The 18,008-nt window shown below is 38.4% G+C and overlaps 1 protein-coding gene across 2 annotated transcripts in view; it reads right to left on the bottom strand.

Moving 5' to 3' along the window:
• Nucleotides 1-457: 457 nt before the first annotated feature.
• The window catches only part of pknox2 (pbx/knotted 1 homeobox 2), a 73,923-nt gene continuing 56,372 nt past the window's right edge, over nt 458-18,008 (bottom strand). For both annotated transcript variants that reach the window (XM_053331453.1, XM_053331452.1), the window contains 8 exons: nt 14,971-15,142; nt 11,287-11,472; nt 10,952-11,087; nt 8,424-8,521; nt 3,572-3,691; nt 3,215-3,291; nt 1,454-1,632; nt 458-720 (listed from right to left, as the gene is read on the bottom strand). In XM_053331453.1, coding sequence (XP_053187428.1) covers nt 458-720; nt 1,454-1,632; nt 3,215-3,291; nt 3,572-3,691; nt 8,424-8,521; nt 10,952-11,087; nt 11,287-11,472; nt 14,971-15,142 — 1,231 coding nt within the window. The remainder of the gene's footprint in view (nt 721-1,453; nt 1,633-3,214; nt 3,292-3,571; nt 3,692-8,423; nt 8,522-10,951; nt 11,088-11,286; nt 11,473-14,970; nt 15,143-18,008) is intronic.

Here is an 18,008-nt window from a genome sequence, read left to right as displayed (position 1 = left end):
CTCCTGTCCAGCATTTTTAAGTCTCTGTATCCTGTGTGAGAATTTATAACAGCCTCAAAATGTCATCACTTCCATTTTTAACCTGACAAATCTGCTCTACCTTTTTGCTTCCTGTGCCTTTTTCCATTTTATAAAAAAAAGTGCTACTATCCAAATATTTGTGGCGCTCACTGCATGGAGACGTACTATATTAAAATGAAACAACACATAATCATTGTTAAACTAATATTCGTCCTCTATAATCATGATCGTGATGGTCATTGTGTCTGATTAGACTCCATCGCCGCTCTGCAGAAGAGTCTCTGTCACCCTCAAATGCTCTCAAGAGTCACTTAGCGTCAGAGCGTCCTAGTTGAGTTTGACTGAGGCAGCGTTTGCCGTGTTAAGGGGACAAGTGAGGTTAAAGTTCATACAGTCTTCCCCCCTTCCTCCCTCGCTCCCTCCCTCCTCTTTCTAACTACTCCAGTTCCTCTCTGTGCTCCATGCTCAGATCTCTCCTTCCTCCTCCTCCTCCAGACATCTGCCTCCCCCTGTCGTTTTCCTCCTCGCCGTCCTCCTCTTCCTCCTCCTCCATTCCCTCCTCTTCTTCCTCCTCCTCCTCCTCTTCGTCCTCCTCTTCGGTGCCGTCCATGGAGTCGTCGGCTCCCAGCATGGCCTGCTGCATGGCCAGGGTGGCCGAGTCTGACGACAGAGACTGGAGGCTGTCCATGCTCAGCGGGTCTGGAGGAAGCGGGATGGAAAGAAAGAGAAGGGGGTGAAGGTGAAGAACACATTTATAAACCCAAAAACAGCACAAATCCATTCCAAGATAAACCAGACAGATTGATTTATCTTTGTTACTCTTCCACAGTATTTATCTAAATGTGCATTCAGGCAGCAAAAAGTATAAATAAGCTTCTAGTTTATGTGCAGAATGAGGAATATCCTTATATTATGATTGGTTCAGATAAATGTACACATTGAAGAAATGTAATTTTGATCACACATTTCCATCTTCACATCTGTCTTTGCCTACAACAGCTGCAGTGCAGAGATAGTAGGAAACAGAACCAATAAATTACTCCCACCGACTAAAATGTAAGACCTAAAATGAGACTTATGATGCTTTTTTAAATTTATATAACTAATCTCAAGAAAGTTGGACTATGTGTTATTTAAATAGTCAGATCCAACTTCTGATTCCTGTAGAAAAAGTACAGATTCTATTCAGGAATATGTTGCTATGTGTTCTTGACTTCATCTTCACATTTCCTCACATAAAAGGAAAGAGTCAACAGTGGCACCTAGTGGTGAAGATTTAAACACACACAAGATTTAATGTCACTTCTTAACCTTTCATGCATGTGTTTTTTATATTTAAAGAAAAATTACAAGTGCAATTAAGAAACTTGGAAGAAGGGAAAACTTGGAGTGAGTGTGTGTTTTTTTTATTTCTTGGAAACAGTTGCCGTACTGTCTGAGTTGTTTCCTGTTTGAGATCTGTGCGTCTGCAGGACTCCAGCCACAATGGAGTCGGGCCAGAAGCGCTGTGTGGGACGGTGCTGGGACTTCATCTTCTTTGCTTTGGGAGCTGGGTCAGGGTTACTGGCATCCAGCATAGGCTGGAGGATACGCCGACGAGCATTGATGAACCTGCAAGGAAGAGACAGGGATGAGGAAAGAGGGGACGGGGTTGATTTAGAGTAAGCAAGCAAGCACAGCGTTATTTATATAGCTCGTTTCATCCCAGGTGGAAACACAATGTGCTTCACAGAGCATGATCTAACACAGAAAGTACAGCCACAAAAACCATGTGGATAGAGTACAAGATGAATAAGTTAACATAGTTAAAATAAACACATGAGTTAGTCACAAATTAAAAATCAATAAGAAAGTATGAATAAAATGAAATAAAATATAATAATAAGTCCAACAACTGACAATTAATAAATAAAAGAAATGTGAATTAAAATAATTTAAAAAATAAGAATTAAAATTAAATAAAATAATAATTAAATTCAGTAAAACATGTGAATGTGTATATAAAACCATTATATATGTATAAGGAATAAAATAAAGAAAAATAAAATTGAATTCAATTAAATTCAGTAAGAATGTGAGTTTAAATGTGGGTTTAATCAAATAATAGTGAAAAAAAAAGTAAAATAAAATAAAATAATAATTAAGACCAGCAAACCAGACTACTGAAATGGCAACAGTAAAAAGTAAAAAGGAATGTTTCCATTTCAGTTTTAAAAGACGTTCTCATTGGAGCGCACCTAACATGAGTAACCAGACAGCCTGTTCCAGCTGACCTGAGGGGTCGAGCTGGTTCATATCTGACAAGCATGTCAGAGAGATATTGGGGTGACTGACCAGGTAGAGCTTTAAAAATAATCTTTAAAATGTTTTAATCAATACTAAAATTCAGTGTGACGACCTCAGCTCAGGTGGTCATTTTTGCTTTTTCTACTTAAAACTCTAGCAGCTGCATTCTGGAGGTATTACTGTTACCACTGTGATGAATTAGTCTAACCGAGTGGAAAATAACAGTATGATATTTCTTAAATGATAAAATCCAGTTTTATTATTTTACAGCAATTATGCTGCTAATGTGGCTGTGGGAAATGATCAGCATCAAAGATGTTTCTTGGGTTTGTGTCGTGTGTGACACTTTCTGGAGACAGATGTGCCAATTTAAAGAAACTAAACAATAATGGACCTAATATTGACTGCTGATGAACACCACATGAGATTTGTATTTTTTTATAGCTAAAATTCCAGAGACAAACACTAAAATCACATCCTTTGAGGTAAAACAGTTTAGTGTTAACCTCACTTCTCAAGACTTTGATCAACACTATTTCTGTACATTCAATACATACATTCAGAGCTATATACATTCAAAGCTTGTTCAAATCAAGAAACTGAGTATGAATGTCATGATAGACATATGTAACATATTTTGGAGTAGGAGAGAACACAGAGAAACACACAGGGAAAGAGGCTTAGTTTGGTCTCTAGTGTATTTGATGCATATGACCAGGAGATGGCACCACAGTGCCAGCAATACACTGAGGAGCCCCAGTACACACAGGCTCAATTTAAGGAAAGCCTCCTCATGTATTTTTGCTGCAATTACATGAAGTAATGTCTTCCTTCTCTACATGTGAAGATAATGGCTTTATGGCTCTGATGAGACTGTTATTCTCCTTACAGGAACACAGCATCTTACCAGTTGTTGACTTGCAAAAGGGTTAGATTTGTTTGTGCTGCAATCTGCCTTTTCTCATCTTCTGTTGGGTATGGGTGCTAAGAAAAAAGAAGGGATATTTGTCAGTGTTTGCTCTCATTCATTGCATTTGACTTAATATTGACATCTCATGTTAAAAACCAATAAATTAAACCTCCAAAAACTGACATTTCTTACTCTCTGAAAATACAGTAAACAAGCATTTGATCTTTAATTCCAATATCTAATAGATCATCATTTTCTTCTTCTGCATTCATAGCTACTGCTTCAAAACACCTGACCATTTCAGATGAATGCACATGCAGCCTTTCACCCATCTAGCTTCCTTGTCTGCCTCACCATGAGATGCTGAAAGAGCCAGGAGCGCATGATGTTGGTGGCTTGTTTGGGCAGGACCCCCCTCTTATTCTTGGACTTCTTGTCTTCACTGTCCAACAGGGACGACAGGTCCATGTTAAGCTTTAGAAAGGACACCAGCAAGAGAAAAGAAAGGAAGTGAAATAAGAAAAAAAAGAAGAACAAAAAGGAGCGCATGGTACGGTTTAGTTATTGTTGCCACGGTAACAAAGGGAGGCTACCAATTACCTATCCTTTTTTTTCTGTGGCAAGGGCAGAAACACCTCCTCAAGTGTCACCATGGTAACTGAATTTGAGTAATGATACTTAAATATATAATAAAAAAGCAGCACCCTTGATCAGTAGTCTGTTTAGTGCTTCCAGGAGGAGTTTCAAGAGGCGAGGATCGGGCCAAGCTTGGGTCAGAAGTTTGGACGTTTGGTGCAAAATTAGTGAGGAGCTGTTACAAACTGTGACTGTGTGTGGTTTAGTTTTTTTTCTTTTCTTTTGTGTTGACTTAATGCCTGTCTTTGTGCTCAGTGAGAAATCATTATTCAGATCTTATTGTTCCGAGTGCGACGGCTGAAGGACAAGACGCTCTCTGACAGCCTACAGTGTACTTATGGATGTGTGTGTGTGTGTGTGTGTGTGTTTGGTCTGGCTAAGCTGTAGTTGTGAGGACTGTGTCTTGATAGTCCACTATTTATGTGGTTATGAAATGCTTCTAGTTCAGCGTACATATAGGTAAGTAAAGTCTGAGTCTGGTGATATTTTACATTTTTCTTACTTTCAACAAATACCATAAAAAGACTCCAATGAAATGACCTACTGACTTGTGTGTGTATGTCATGTCCCTTCATTATCATCAATACACACTACACTATATCATCGCTCATACACCATCCTGCTGCCAAAAATACCCACTAGAGCACCAAATTTGGATTAATTCACCATTAAAAATAATCTCATTATTACCTCCCATTTGAGAAATGTTTGCTAAAAACTACAGTGACCAGTCTTTTAGGAAATTGTTGAGCTGTTCTTAAATATTTGGGTGGGTCTTCAGAAGTGCAGACAAGGTAGATAAGTCAGAAAGTAGCGAGAGATGGTCAAACATATTGTTGGTCTGTTCATGGGATTTCTTGCCAATTAGAAACAAATGAAATATCATGTCCTTTAATGCCAGTTCATGTGATGTCTTGTAGTAAAATCTATTCACACAGTCAAATGTTGACACTTGCTAATTTAGGGACAAATGCTTCAGAGCAAACTGGTTAACCCATGTTGGTAAATGATAGGTTAGGGTTAGGATTGTATTGTAATGGTTCTGTTAGAGTACCAAGAGAGGATTTAAGTCAGTACAATGTTTTCCTAGTGTAAGTGAAAAAAACACTACACTACAGTGTGTCTGTGTGTGTTTTCATTTCATTGTGGAGATAAATGTGCATGTGTGCTCTGAGGCAGATAATATAAAACACAATGGGCCCTCAATAGCAGCCATTACCAAGCCCTCTTTGACACTATCAGCAAAGAGCTACACTTTATATTCTGGATAAAAAACATGCAATGTATCAGGAGGTACACACATACACATCTTTTATCTGTCTGCATATTCATAAATATGTAATATGTAATAAATGAAGCTCATCTTTTTCTAATTTGTCACTGTTATTGTACCAGACAGTAGCAGTAGTGAGTAACAGTGAGGAGCCTTTAGTGACTTTGAGTTCCTTTTTATGATTTATTTGAATGAGGTGGCCATTCATGAAGACTAAATAAAACACTTCAGAGAGGAGCGTACTGTATGAACATTTCATATGCATAAGCATGCAGGACAAAATGCATGAATAAATAAAGAAAAGGCAAGTCTTCTAAAGAATATAAAATTGATTAATTTTATGTGGAGCGTAGTAGTGGAAACAACCTTGGCTGTGTTGGAGATAAGTAACACACAAACCTATATGCACTCACACAAATGTAGAACCCCCTTTAGCCCACACAATGCCCATAAATACACATTTGCACACGCTCAGATCCCCCCTCAGACCCCGCATACAAAAACATGACTCATTAGAGTTGCAGCTGGGTGTCACGTGGATAACCCTCCTCCTTCCTCCTCCTCTTCCTCCCCCCCGCCCCTCAGCCCTGGGAGCAGTGTGTGTTCCGGGGGAGAGCGAGGTCGAATTAATTGGCGGCACCGAGCTCGAGAGTGTGATTACTCCGGGCTTGTCTGCAAAGTAGCGACGGGGGCTGTGTTCAATTCCCAGCCTACATGTAGCACTCTGCCTCGGCTGGGTCACGGCTATTCACCCAGGCCTCGTCTGACTGTCAAGCACAGAATTACCTGCCTGAAACTGAGCTGCTCTTCAGGCCACCACAGCACTGTTACACTCCCATGCTCACAGCTTTTATTTATATCTATAGGCAAGTGTTGAGACTATCAAGGCCAGACAAAGACTGGCCTCACCACTGATACACTAAATCTACCCAGCCTGCTGCTTTTCTGAGTCGCGTGTGTGGTGGAAATATCTTGAAAAGTGATTATAAAATTGAATCCTAAAAATAGGTTTGAATCCCAACTAAATTTTAATGTACTGTATAATACAGTGTTCTAATTATCTACCCACTCTCACTTAAATCACAGTTTGTGGGTCAAAAAATAGTTACGAGTTCATTGCCTGCCTCCAAAATGAACACTAGCATCTCATAGACTCCCCCACCTAAAGAGCAGAATTATATTTAAAACAAATACATGCTTGAACTATCCCATTATCCTGCATATTTTAATAGTATACTGCCAGTGCAACTCAATAGAAACCTGTTCTCTTATAGTATATTTGAATAATAGTGATTAGTCTTTATGAACACTTCAATTTTTCAACTTTTCTCATAAATGACTTATTCTAATGTTTGCATGAAAGAAACGTATACTAGTGTGATTCACTATTATGACACTAACAATGATAACTATTTTAAAGACCTTTCACTTAAAAATGTTATGTTCAGCTAACAGTATATTTTGTCTACCCTTCTTTTGTTGCTCTGTTATTTTGGCTTCGCTCTGGTGTTGTGACTGTCCTTTAATGAGTCAGCACCAATTATCCAGGTCAGATTCCTCTTGCTTCCGTTATACGGAGCAAAACAAAGACATTCTGACTCTGAAAAGATCCTGCTCGTTACGAGCGTCCTGTTAGCAGACCTAACAAGGGCTCAAGTGCCTGATGGTCTCTACTTGGAGAGTAGGGTTTCTACTCTTTAATACTCTGGGACCTCCTTCCCAACAGAGGAGGGTCTGTGCTTGCTATAGCTCCATATAACAAAAGGAAAGTCATAAAGGTTTTGGATGCTCTCCTACCTAGATACAGTTAGACTTTATAGACTTTAATATAACAAGTGCACTTTCTAAAGAATTAAAATGGCTTTGTGGTTGCTGAATGCTTGCCTGGAAAACCTCAAGGCAACACACGCTGTATATTAGTCAATTATGGAATGACAAATTATATATTATAAGGTTGTCTTTTTGTTTTATGATATTAACAAGAATATAATGTCCTATAACAAAAGTTTGAATATGTTATTGTTAGATTCTGTTTTGACGTGGGAGGACTACAGGCGTTGACTCAAAAATTAGGTATAGTTTAATTTAAATGAGGCCTATTGACCATAATTTCCAAAAAAATATGTGTAAAACCTGTGGTAACAAGTTGGAGTGAAGTTAAAAGATCTGATACATAATTGGTTGATAATTTATAGCTTATGCTTTATAAACAGTCAGACCAAACTGGGTCAATTTTGACCTGGGAGGACAAAAGTTGCACGGTTGACTGGAAGACTAGATTGGAGCTAGACTAAATGAATGTCAAATCAATAAACCAGAGTGAATGACTTCTGTATTCAGATATGAGAATAATGACAGTATATAACAGTGCTTCTATAACTCTGCAGTTTGTCTTACAGTAGAGGTAGAAATATACATTAACTCTCAATAGCACTGCTTTTGGCCTTCAACCATGCAGCTCAGCTATAATAACTAATGTGATCAATTTACCCTCACCAGCTTTACCAAGCTACAGATAGAACAGCCTTCAATACTCCCAGTTACATTTTACATTTGAATGTCTCTTTTCATAACTATTGTAAGAAATCATACTCCATGGAACTAGAGACGCTCTATGAATGTTGTTTTTGAGTTGACTAAAAGTGTAACAGTCTATTCTTTTGAAAGATTCAGTTGATTAGTAGGAAAAGGTATGAGGTTCATTCAACTCCACAACAACTGAACAAAGCTAGATAGAGGATACAGTGAGTGTCTCAGAGGAACTATAGATGCCTGTTGAGGCCGAGATTTAATTGGAAATGAAGGAAATATTAAAACCACAGATGTGCCCTTGTGTCATAAAACAATGCAGTTCCAAGCATTCGTGTGGGCTTGACTGTTATAAAGCCTTTCATGGAAAGGAGATAAAAGATTTGTGGTCATCATATATCCTGTCCAATATTACACCACAAAGCTCCCCTCTCTTTGTTTTCACATCGCTAAGTCTACAGCACGTTGACATGTGAAAGACAAAGACTTGGTTAGTGTACAGTGCAAGTCTTTATATGACTTTCATTGGCAGTGGAACCTGACAGGAACATGTAGGCACCCAAAACATCACAGGAATAAACAATTTCCATTTTGTCTGTCAGCGGGGGTTTGTGTTCAGACAGAGACAATGAAAATGCACCCAGGGGGGCTTCTGTGAGATGTAAAGAGGCCCTTTTAATAATAACAAATTGAGACGGTGGGTGGTGAGAGAGGAGCAGGATGGGAGCGAACGTGTCGGCCAAAGCATCATTGGTCAGGCGGTATTACCTGTGAGTTCTGGATCTGTATGGTTCCCGGCGGCAGCGCCTGCGTTAACACTTGCCCTTGCGATGTCACCATGGCAACCGGCTGGTACAGGGTCCCACCTGAGGGGATAATTTGCCGTCATGAGTATCAAGTGGCTTCGGCAGCTAGTAACAGCCACATCCTGCGCCGCTGCCAGAGCCTTATTAACTTCTTGTCAGCACAGAAAACAAAAGTATGGAAAATAGGAGACAGAATGATTAAATTCAAGGTGCGTTAATGTCCTTTAACCCAGAAGAAGAAGAAAAAAAAGAAGAAGAAGGGAGACTGTTTTTGCTGCTGGCTTAATTAGCCTTGATCAAGACACTCTTATCACAGTCTGTTTGAGCTTCTCAATGTGTAGTGATCAAAGGCAGAGACATTGATTTATTTTGGGTTAAAAGGGATTTCCAGAGGGCAGGATTAACATTTCACTGTACAGGCTTGACATTATGAGAATCTATCAGGCAAGCCTCTGAAGGATACTTACCATGCTGTCTGATCACATGTACACAAAAACACCCTCATAAACAGCAGTGTAATGAACAGTAACATCTTTATAAATAACACTTTAATGTTACAGTTAAGAATGCTGCGTACAGTATGTGCTAGAGCAAGGTGATATGATTGAAATTAACAGGCTAAGCATACAGATTATTGATATTAAATTGAATTAAAATCATGATTAAAACTCAAAGTGATTTTCACCACATTCATTGATGTTACATGAAAACTATTTTTAATGCCAGTTTGTATGGACAATATGCTTGTTATAATGTATTTTGCATTTTGTGGGCCAAGTGTCATTTCAACACTAGTCCCCTGAAGAATAATTCTATGTATTCTGATAATAAATTGTATTTACATAGTACTGAACACAGTTACAAAGTGCTTAGCAGGAAAAGCAACAAAACAAAACTGTAAGATTTGCTAAAATAATGAGAAAAACATACATACATAATAAAATGGTACATATTAAAAGTTAAAAACAGGGTTAAAATGAACACAGTAAAAAGAACTGATCAATTTATCAGATCAGATGCTACAGATTTGGGCTGAGATACTCTGGTAGATAGATTCACAGCTTGACATGCACTAAAATGGCCCATTCACACGTGGTAATATTGTGAGTACTAGAAATAACCAGGAAACCCCCCCTGGTTTCGGATCTCAGGGTGTGTTGCAGCTCTCTCTCTCTCACACACACACACACACATACACACACACAGACAAACACCAGCATAAATATACAGTAAAGTGGAGTTTGGTCAAGGCCCACCTAAAACACAGTTCTGCTCAAGGTTTCTTCTCATTAAAGGGGAGTTTTTCCTTGCCGCTGTCGCCAAGTGCTTACTCATGGGGGAATGTTGGGTCTGTGCACATTTAAGAGTACGGTCTATGTGAAAAGTGCCCTAAGATAACTTCTGTTGTGATTTGGTGCTATACAGAAAAATTGAGCTGATTTGACTCTTAAGGGATCAACATATCTAATAGTAAAATATGGTGGACAGAATATATGTTGTAAAAAGCTTAAGACATCCAATTCTTCAATTTCCAGAAGACATGACAAAGTTAAGGTTATACTAGCAGTGTCACCAGGTCTTAGGGGGGCATACAGCATCATCAGCATAAAGGTGAAGTCATTCACCTCAGAGCTCCATAAAATGTGATCTGTTACTAGCACATGTATAGAAAATAATAATGATCCCAAAATGAATCCTTGAAGAACACAACAGGCAAGATGGGCAGGTGTGAAAGATACCCCTTAAATGATGGCAGTATGGTAACAAAACCAGAGTCAAAAGAAGAATGTTGCTTCAAAGTAGTAAAGAAGTCTTTTGGGCAATAAACACCCCCCCCCCCCCAAATGGATAAGATCTTTAGCAATGATTGGTATTGCGATATAAAGTGCACTTCCTTCACACCATGTCAATGGGTTCAGATTAGTTTCTTTTGTAAAATGGACCAAAACAATAAATTAGAACTCAAAGTTCAGCAAATGATCAGAATAAACCATAAAGCATAAGAGTAGGTCATCCTCACCATTGTTCTTATGGTTCTTCTAGTAACAAATATGCAAATCACTGCATATCTAAGTATATATTCTTCTCTACATTCTTATTTGGTGTTTTTTCCCCCTAATATTGACAGTATCAATCTCAAATATTCAGTTTAGGTTTTGAATATTAGAATATCACAATATTTCCACCATGCAGTCAGAGAAGGAAGATTCTGCCGTACATCTACATGTGGATTATTTGAAAAACGACAGTTCAGTGCTGGAAAAATGGAAAAGATTAAGGGTTCTGAAGCTATGTATTCCTATTTACTGACTGATAATACCAGAATTGTGTAAAACATAGATGTATTGTCAAAGTAAATATTACCATGGGAACTTGATAATATAATATAATATAATATAATAAGTCTTTTAATATGAAAGCTTCACAGTCTTCCAAGATGAACACTGTTTGTGTATGATTTAGTGTGGTTTAACATGCAATTACGCTTACCTGATACCACTTGAGAGTTGATGGTAGTCATGGCGACATTGCCCTGTTGCAGACCCCCGGCGGGCACCACAATCCCTGAAGGGTTAACAGAGCTGGAGACAGAGGTCATGGATGGAGAGGAGGTCTGAATTAGTTCCTGGGGGGATCACAGAGAGACACTAGTGAGCAAATGTTAAAGAAGTAGCTAGACTATGTGTCATCCTCATGTGACTGAAAACTCCCAACAGCAAAATCTACCTGTTGTTAAAGAAAGAACAGGGTGTATCTTAGGGAGTGCTACTCAGAGAGGGGTACCATCAAAGAGCTATGAAATCCACAAAGAGTCCAAGACTGACCTGCTGCATGCTGAGACCGGTGTGTGTTGGAGAATAGGGTCCTCCGAGGTCGTTACGGAGGAGGTTGTCGCTGTGCATCTTGGTCTTGAGGCAGGTGATGTAACGGTTGCAGAAATCCTTACAGAGCTCATTGACTTTCTCTAACTCCAGTAGGTGGATCCGCAACACCTGAATTGCCTTTACCATCTGAAAGAAAGGGAAGCAGAAATCACCATTATTATATAATATGAAACTGAAAGACCTCATAATGTTGATTTTCCCCTTGATAATGGTGTTATGAAGACATTTTAATGGGATTTAATGGGATCATGGATTAATTCATGCATTTTGTATAGATTTTCTGATTGTCTGTACAAAATGAATTAAATGGTATTGCATCCAATCGTTGCAATATTCCAGCCTGGATCACAATAATGGACCCAAATTGTCATCTCCTGCTGCTGGCATGACTACAAAAACCCCATCTTAATAGTGAATATTTTAAGCCTTTAATTAACAGCAAATCTAAGATGAGTCCCTTAAAATCTGTCAGCGAACAAAGGCAATTATGAATTTGCACTTAGATTTGAAAAGTCATGGTCATTTTTAAGCAATCCAGTGATTACTCGTATCAAGTTGGTACTTATATCAAGTCAAATCCCATAAACACTGGATCCTACATTTCCCACAATATAATAAATGAGCATCTTTTATTAGAATCCTTGACATTTGGTTAAGAGGCTGGAGTAATGAGTCGTGCTTATTGGAAACAAAGGGGGGAGTACAGTGATGTTGGATGAATGGGTCAACATAATGGCCAGCATGAAAGAGCTCCGTTCATTTCCTGTTTTGCTTTCTTTTAACCATGACTACGACTCATACCTAACTGTGACTAAATGGTTTGTATAGTAACCATGACGACAAAAGGTCCCCTAACCTTGATGAAGCAGTATTTTTTAAGCAAACCCCAATCTTTAGTCACCCTAAACAAGTTGTTTTTGTAGCTTATCCTAATCAAACCTTAACCACATCTGTGTCAATCTGGAGGGCATGGTACAGCAACATATTGTCATAACATAAATAAGTATTGTTATACTTGTTGTAAATCTGTGAAAACCCACCAAAAACTTTGGATCTGAGAGACTTGATGACTTTTGTTGACTTTGAATGAATTCACATAGAGGAGGTGATCACCCACATAAGCGTTTGGACATACTCAAATACACATTTGGCCACATTTAGTAAAACAAAGCAAAAACCAGATTGTATGGACACTATGTGCAATAATAGAGATGAGGTTTGAATAGTCCATTTTAAAGGGTGAGATGTTACAAGAGGAAGTGACATGCTGCAGTTTCTTTAATTGATGAGCAGGGAGTGACATTCAGTTTTAATGTTTATGGGTCAGTGACAAATAAGAGTTGGCAAGATGAGCAATACAAAACATGTTATAGTTTTAAAAGCAGCATCAGGTTTGCTAAAATGTACATTTAGTATTTTTGTTGGTTTTATATAATTTGAAATGACATCTGCACCATTTTTTTTACCAAAAGTAAGACTGAATACTCCTGAAAATGTCAAATGGTGTAACCACAAAATAATGATAAATATTAAATATAATATAAATGGTTTGTGATCTCCATGATTCTCCAGATGAAATGTAATATTTAGAACAATAGTATTCCATTACCTGTATTTAATATAAAAGTTATAATGTAAGATCATGCCAAACTAGTTGATATGATGTTTTATTGACTATTTAGTGTTTTTAAGCAAGTTGAATTATTTGGTACAAAGTTTTTATGGTTACACCACTTAGACATTTTTGCCATAATCCTCTAATATATTCTCTCTAAATGGATTAAAAGCAGAAATTTGATGCTGGGTCTGCAAAAAAAGAATGTGTTCAAGTTATTCAAGTTATTTTCACATTTTTAACCCTTTAAATTTAAACTAAACCACATGGACATAAATAAACCACATTGACCCTTATAGTATACATAATGCATATAGTACAAGTATACAGGAGGGCATTAATCCTTTCTTCCTTTCCTCTCCCAAAGCCAAGAGGCAAAAGACAGAGCTTCTTATATGCAGGAAGGTAGACACTTGTCTACTGAATAAAGCTAACTTTCAAACAAAATAATAAGAATGTTCGTCATAATTTGCATTCTAACATCTTGAATAAAACCGTGTTATTCTCAAATAAGTTTTTTACTTATTTGTGGTTAACCTGAAAAACAAATGAAAGGAGAGAAAACCTATAATTAGTGTTCACTATTTATGGTACACCTCCTTTTTTGTTGTAGCTTAAAGTCATTATTAAGCTTTTGGAGAAAAAAAAAGAAAAGACTGTCAGACAAGAGTGATTGGATATACTAATATTTTGTGCTTGTAATCAGTTATAATGTCACTGTTGTCATGCCAAATAATCCCCCCTAATTGCATGCATTCTGTATTTTTCTCAAAACAGTGTTCCTGGCAGCCAAATAAAGACACCAGACAGCATTTAGCCCATCAAAGGACATTAAAAATCTCCTGTGAATCATGTCCTAAAGGAATTCTTTTAGTAGCTGCTTAAGGCTGACGAGGCAGGTTTTACAGACCAAAGCTGTTGAGGAAAATCATGCCCTGCTGCAATGCTCTTATTGCTCTGGTCAGACATATTCAGGTAATTCAAATAAATGCAATAGCTGGGGTCAGAGAGGAACTCCTATTATAATGGAGGTAAATGACACAGACGGCCAAATGTCTGCTATTTAACAGACCGTTTCATTGGAGCGTTGCTAGGAAACAACTTGGGTCCAGGTTTATTTCTTGATAGCTATAGCTAGTGTCAAATACAACTGAAAAAAAATGTTTGAAACTATGAAATGGTTGAAAGGCCTATATTGAGTCATATTTTTCTATATCTATAAATGAATCTTGTTTGTTACAGGCTCCTTAACAGGAATCAGTCAGTCAGTTAATGTACAATATATGAGTATTTTCTTCTATTCAGCAGTTATCTGATCAGCAGCTTGGCTTTTCTCCTTTCTATGCTGCACACTGTAGTGCACTCCTTCAAAGTCACCACTCAAGGTGAACAGAATGGACAGAAAAGTGCTTGGCCAAGGAGGAGATAAATCAGCTAATTAAACTGCGCTGGCTTAATCAAGGGACCAGTAACTCTTGTGCCCATGGTAGCTAGTCAGGCCCAGTGTAACATTACCGCCCTGTGGAAGAGTTAGTGCCCTCTGGGAGGGATGCCCGCACATAGTGCCTCATAAAACACACAGATGCAGGGTTAATTGACTGTTCAGCACTTCCCAAGTACTGGAATGGCAAAAGTGCACTTTTTTTTCTTGTCTCTTTCTTTGTCTCTGCCTGGCTTCAACTCCTCCCCATCTTTTCTCAGTGAATATGATCTGCATCCTCTTTCTCTTCCATTGTAATTACTGCTAGCTGTTGTGCAAGAGGAAGTGCAAGGGGGAGGATGGGGAAGATTGCACAAAAAAGGAGGGAATGATCAGGAGTAGAAACGAAGGGATGCACTTGAGAACATGCATTTCTACAGCTTCGCTATCTTTATTATCGTGTTCCTAAAACACTAATATTACAGTGCTGGTTAAAACCTTTAATTGAAGAGGTGACACAATCAAATGAATTGATGCCTATATTGCGTTAATGATTATTATCTATTATTTGTCCCAACAGTTGGCTTACCAAGTTGTCCAGCTCCGGATCTTCACTGAAGAAGGGCTTGTGCTCTCGCTCCTGCTGGTGCACAAAGTTTTCGATGTCCACATCAAAGCTGGCCGAAGTGATGCATTCGGATCCCTGCGTGGCCTGCTCACATTTCTCAAACAATAACGCAAGCAGAGGGAACAACGGATGTCTGAAGAGAAAGAGAAGAGGGGGAAAGGTACAGTATGTGTCAGTTCATATTAGTGTTAGACTATGTTATTGATTGTGTATTAGTAGTAAATGTAGAAACAAGTCCCATCAGAAGATAATCAGTTTGGAGGATTTTTCATTCTCCTGGTGTAACCACAGTTAGTCCAATATTGCACTCTCAATTAAATACTGAATGAGTTTGTCCCATAGTAGTGGAGCTAAAACAGTAAAAGTATAATTCCATTTGTCTTAATCTGTGAAACTTTTAACAATGGTTGGTTGGTATGGTAGGAGTGTTGGTGCAGAATAAGTCATAAAAGCACATGAAATATAAAGCAGAGACAGACTGTGTGAATTTTTCATACAATCTTAAACTGATTTGAAACAAATGAAGACATTCAGCAGGACTGGATAGATATGTTTGACATCTAGTGTTAGTTTGATGTCTTGCTGCTGCATTCTGCTCCAATTAATAAGGCAACTAAATAATAAATTACATTATTCTAGATGAGAGAAAACAAACGTAAGTAAGTTGTTCAACTATTAATTTAATATTTTGGATTGTATTAGTTTACCTCTGGCAATATTTCTCATTTGTAAATATCAAGAATGAACAACACTCTTGTCTATGAGTGCAAGGAATAGAGTTTGCTATGATTTCCATGACTGAATGAGACATATAACCAGCATTACAATGATAGGACACAGCATTGAAGTGGCACAGCAAGCAATTTGTGCCCTTTTGTATATAACCATCCATATAAGATAATAACTACATAACATTTTATTTATAGGTGTGTCTGTCCTCATATAAGGAGAGTCTTTTTACACATATTTCTAATCACTTAATGCCAATGCCAATGACTCCAGGGCCTTGAGCTCATCTGTCTACACTCCTTTCACCGTACATTTAAGACACATTAATGGAGAGAGAAGAATTCAAGACATAATATGAGCTCCACTCCAAAGCACTTCTCCCTCCCTCGCTGTACTTTTAATAGCGTGGCAGCTCCATGACATTCCCTAAAGGACATGCTGAACATACGGACAAGGTTCAGCTAGAGATCAGAAAAAAAGATCTTTAAGTGGATAGGATATGGTCCAGTGACAGTGCTAGGCTTCAGAGTGTCACCTACATTGTTACCATCTGCCTTTTATAGGGAATGTCACTCACATAAGATCCCCCAGATACACTGTGCAATGATCCATATTGAGCTGCTGTATGTAGTACATGCCAGATTATCGAGCATTTCCACTTGGAAAAAAACTGCTACCCCTAATCGCCAGTGTGACAGAATACTAGCAGGAATATCACATGAGAGGGAGTAATGTTGTACTGCACAGTTGTGATTCAATTGTAGGTATGAGGCTGAAGAAAATCACAACTGTGCTGATATACATTACAGCAGCATGACCTCGAGTGTGATATTGCTTTTATACAACAATTCTTCAAGTGCTATTTATTAGTATAATGGCTATAGGTGACAAGAGATTATGATTTGTTTGTTATCATTTATTTGGCCCTGACTGTTGCCAAGCAACACAAACATGTGCCTGCACACTAGCTTGTGTAGGTCTTCACGTTACTCTAGGCCAGCAACTTTACTGTATGTCATGTATATGTATCTGTATGTTTCCATTTATTTTGCAACCAGTGACATAAGAGTGTGTTGACAGTCACTTTGGTGGCATGTGTGATTCAGATGTGCTAACAGTTTGATCAGACAGTACGTTCCAGCTCGCCATGGATGGTCTCTAGAAACTTTTTAGCAAGCTTGCAGACCTCCAAGATGGACAGGTTTTTTGTTTACCATTGCATTTTTTATGTTTCGAATAATATTGTAATTTCGAATGTGTATCGTATTCTCTGTACACACATGCCTGCACAATGTCATGATCTACCTCGCCTCAAGTTCCACATCAGACAGTTTGTGCATGTCATAAGCTCTCAGACTGTGGTTGGTGTAAGACGTGTGTGTCCCTGCCTCTTTACACAACCTGGGTAACATCTGTGACAGCTGCTTTACTCCCAGGGGAACAGTACTATACCAGAAGCTGTCTGTCGGGGCTGTTACCCTCCTGGGTTACAGATAGAGAGATTTGGCACTAGGCGGAATTTTGCTCAGGAATTTTTTGAGAGATGCTCCTCGTTCCTCTGATGAAGCACTCCTCCTATTCTTCTCTGTCTCTCTCCAGTGGGTCATTAAGATTTTCTGTTTCTTTGTTGAATGTCATGGTGAAATACTTTGCTTCATTCTTGCCATGTTTTATGTTAAATTAGTCAGGTTTGATTCCCCTCTTTGTCCCAGAATATCATACCAGACCTTGCAGTGAACCTTTTGGATTGCTTGGTCTTAGAGTTGGAGAATGTTTTAAGAGGCACTGGTGTTCAGGTGGGTGGGGTGTTGTTTTGTATTTTTTCTGCCCTTCTAATCTATTTTATAACACGTTGATATGACAATGCCGAAGCTGTAGAACTCACCTTTAGTTGCCCAAATGGATCCATAAAACTGCCTCAAGACTGTATTTTCGGTAGTCTTTATGGACTGAATGTCAATGTTTATATTTTTGAGACTTAGCTAAGTATGAAAGCAGTTCAAAGCCCATGTTTGCCTCATTTTACTCTTCTCTAACTTATGTAGGTCAGCTGATGCTGATGTGAGCACACCTGGAGGTTTGCATTGAGGTATCCAGACTTCTCTCCTGCTCTTCAGCCTCTTCTGATAACCACTCACAATTTAACTCAAATGTTCTGTGTTCATCTTTGTGGTGCAAACGTGAACAATCCACGCTGGATATCAACTGTTAATGTAATTAATGGTTATTAGAACCTGTAAAGCAGAGTGATACAGTATAATATTAGTATA

The sequence above is a fragment of the Scomber japonicus genome, chromosome 13, assembly GCF_027409825.1.
Source record: "Scomber japonicus isolate fScoJap1 chromosome 13, fScoJap1.pri, whole genome shotgun sequence".
In the NCBI taxonomy this organism is placed as follows: domain Eukaryota; kingdom Metazoa; phylum Chordata; class Actinopteri; order Scombriformes; family Scombridae; genus Scomber; species Scomber japonicus.
This window is presented reverse-complemented; position numbering and strand designations above follow the sequence as displayed.